The sequence below is a fragment of the Octodon degus genome, unplaced genomic scaffold (assembly GCF_000260255.1).
Source record: "Octodon degus isolate 3935 unplaced genomic scaffold, OctDeg1.0 scaffold00006, whole genome shotgun sequence".
NCBI classification, from domain to species: Eukaryota; Metazoa; Chordata; class Mammalia; order Rodentia; family Octodontidae; genus Octodon; species Octodon degus.
In genome coordinates, this window is record NW_004524582.1 from 24,553,977 (window position 1) to 24,556,724 (window position 2,748).

The 2,748-nt window shown below is 45.2% G+C and overlaps 1 protein-coding gene across 1 annotated transcript in view; it reads left to right on the forward strand.

The window, feature by feature from the left end:
* The window catches only part of Bod1l1 (biorientation of chromosomes in cell division 1 like 1), a 51,738-nt gene that overhangs the window by 36,383 nt on the left and 12,607 nt on the right, over positions 1–2,748 (forward strand). The window contains exons 18-21 of the mRNA XM_012516493.2: positions 166–250; positions 570–643; positions 2,298–2,373; positions 2,461–2,495. Of these exons, the coding sequence (XP_012371947.1) occupies positions 166–250; positions 570–643; positions 2,298–2,373; positions 2,461–2,495 (270 nt within the window). The remainder of the gene's footprint in view (positions 1–165; positions 251–569; positions 644–2,297; positions 2,374–2,460; positions 2,496–2,748) is intronic.

The window sequence follows — 2,748 nt, forward strand, 5'->3', positions numbered from 1 at the left end:
GGTCCCTGTGCTTTGCCAAGCTTGTTTCAAGTAGGTGCTTTAGACCACTGAGCCATCTCTCCAGCCCCCAGAAATTTTTTAAATAGAAGGAAAACTTTGCAGAGGGTGAGAGGGTGAATGGAAGCAGACTTAAAAGAAAACTTCTCTTGTTCAACTTTGTTACAGGAGGAGAACTCTGGAGATTGGGAAGAATTGTCTAAAATAAGTTCTAAAACAAACAACACTGTTTCAAGGACTGTGGAGGAAAAAGGTAAGTAAAACGTCCCCCTCAGTGAATTGCTAGACTAAGCCAGAGCAGGCGGCGTGTCCCAGGCTGAGCTTACCAGCTGAGGTACCTGCTTCGCTCTTCTGATCTTGGTATGTGTTATCACAGAAAGTTTGGGCATGGACTTAATTTGGACCCTGCCCCACCTCAGCTGTGCTTTGGCTTATCGCAGCTCATGCTTGCTGATGGGGTGGTGGCAGTGTGTCGGTGAGGTGCTGTGTATGCATGTGTGGCTCAGATCACACATGTGCGGTAAAAGCTGAACATGGGCATTGCAATTCAGTGAGCGCTCCCTTTTTTGCAGATGAACTGAGCAGCAGTGAGGCGACTGGTGAAAAGATAGAGCAGAATGAAGATGACAGCCTCAGATCGCAAGAGGTGAGACCTGCCTTCTTAGATAATTCTTTTTCCTAAGTGCAGTGGGACACCATTTCATACACTGCATTTTATTAGTGTCTTGATTTTCTTTTTCTTTTTTTTTTTTTTTTTTTAATATTTGTTTATTTTTATTTATTGCATTTATTGGGTGTGTGTGTGTGTGTGTGGCCAGCTCAGCCCACCAGGGGGCGGGGCTGGCTGGCATGCGGGGCTGGCTGGCATGCGGTGCTGGAGGATCGAACCAAGGTCCCTGTGCTTTGCCAAGCTTGTTTCAAGTAGGTGCTTTAGACCACTGAGCCATCTCTCCAGCCCCAAGTGTCTTGATTTTCTTCACTGTGTTTCACCAAAGCCTTTCTGTGAGACTGCTTGTGTCACAGCCACGTAAGGATAAGCCCCGTACTACCCCAGCGGTATGTCAGGTTCCTGGCCTTGCCCCTGAGTGCTGCCAGCCAGCTTGCAGGACAGGGAACTGGCAGGGGCTGCTGGAGCCGTGGTGTCTGCCAGACAGAAATGGGAGCAGCAGCGGGAGAGCCTGAGGAGACCCAGTTTCGTAAGGCAGAGCCACCGGCTCCAGGGAGGCCTCAGGCGGACCCCACCAGCTCCAGGCCCTTTGGGGTTTGTAGGGTGCCCGCGGGGCGGAGAGCAACAGAAGCCTGAGCCCAGACTGCTAAGATCCAGGGACACAGCTAGTGCGGAGTTGGCAGTTTTGTAATGCATCTTTGTTTTTAACCTCTGTATGAAACTCAGTGGACTCCTTGATTTTTTTTTTTTTTTAATACAAAATAACTTGATCACAAGGAACTTGCACTAAATTAATCTTAAATGGGCGTACACAGTTCTTACAAAAGAAAGAAACAACATTCAGGTCTTGGCAGCACAAGTGAGATGACGAAGGGAATGTCATCCTTTGGAAAGCATCGTAATAAGACATGCACGTTGTGCCGCTGCTGTTTCTGTAAGGCCTACCACCTTCAGAAGTCGACTTGTGGCAAGTGTGGCTATCCTGCCAAGCGCAAGAGAAAGTATAACTGGAGTGGAAAGGCTAAAAGGCGAAATACCACCGGAACTGGTCGAGTGAGGCACTTAAAAATTGTATATCGCAGGGCCTGGTGAGATGGCTCAGTGGTCTAAAGCACCTACTTAGAACAAGCTTAGCAAAGCACGGGGACCGCGGTTCAATCCCCAGCACCACATGCCAGCCAGCCGCGCCCCCTGGTGGGCTGAGCTGGCCACACACACACACACACACACACACATAAATAAATAAAAATTTTTTAAAAAATTGTATATCGCAGATTCAGGCGTGGATTCTGTGAAGGAATAACACCTAAACCCAAGAGAGCAGCTGCAGCGTCCAGTTCATCTTGAGAATTGCAGCAATCACTCTAAATAAACACTTTGGTTTTAAAAGAAAAAAAAGAAACAACATTCGCAAGCACACACTTGCATTACCATTGGGTTTGTTCCTGTGCCAGTGACCAGTATTCATCTGCAGAGGGAGCTGCAGCAAATGAAGAAAACACTTGCTGCTTATTTCTTAAAGCCAGGATTTGAGCCCTCATAGGAAGGAACTCTAAACTCATTTTGAGAGACTGAAGTATTTGTGTGACAGAGGACAGTTCTTTAATTGCAGATATTTTCAATTCCCTTATAGGAAGATCAGCCAGTAATTATTAAAAGGAAAAGAGGAAGACCTCGTAAATACCCTGTGGAAACAGCACTAAAAATAAGTAGGTGTTTGGTATGTTTTCACTTCATGTGCTAGAAATTTTTGAAATAATCATTCTGAATGTTTTGCTTGTTTTTTGTCTTATTAGAAGAAGATTCCAAAGCAGACACTGGCATTGTCTCTGTAAGTATTTGTGAGAAGTAAAAAAGAACTCTTCAAATACTTGTTCTTGACCTGAAATAACTAGTTTTTGAACTACCTTTTTTGAAAAGCTTTAACATATTTTATTAAATAAATCATGGGATGACCATTCAAATACTATGTTGAGCACTTCCCCCACCCCAGTACTGGGGATTGAACTCAGGACCTTGCACTTGCCAGGCAAGTGCTTATTCTATTGCGCTATCTCCCCGGCCCAATTTTTTTTTTTTTTTTT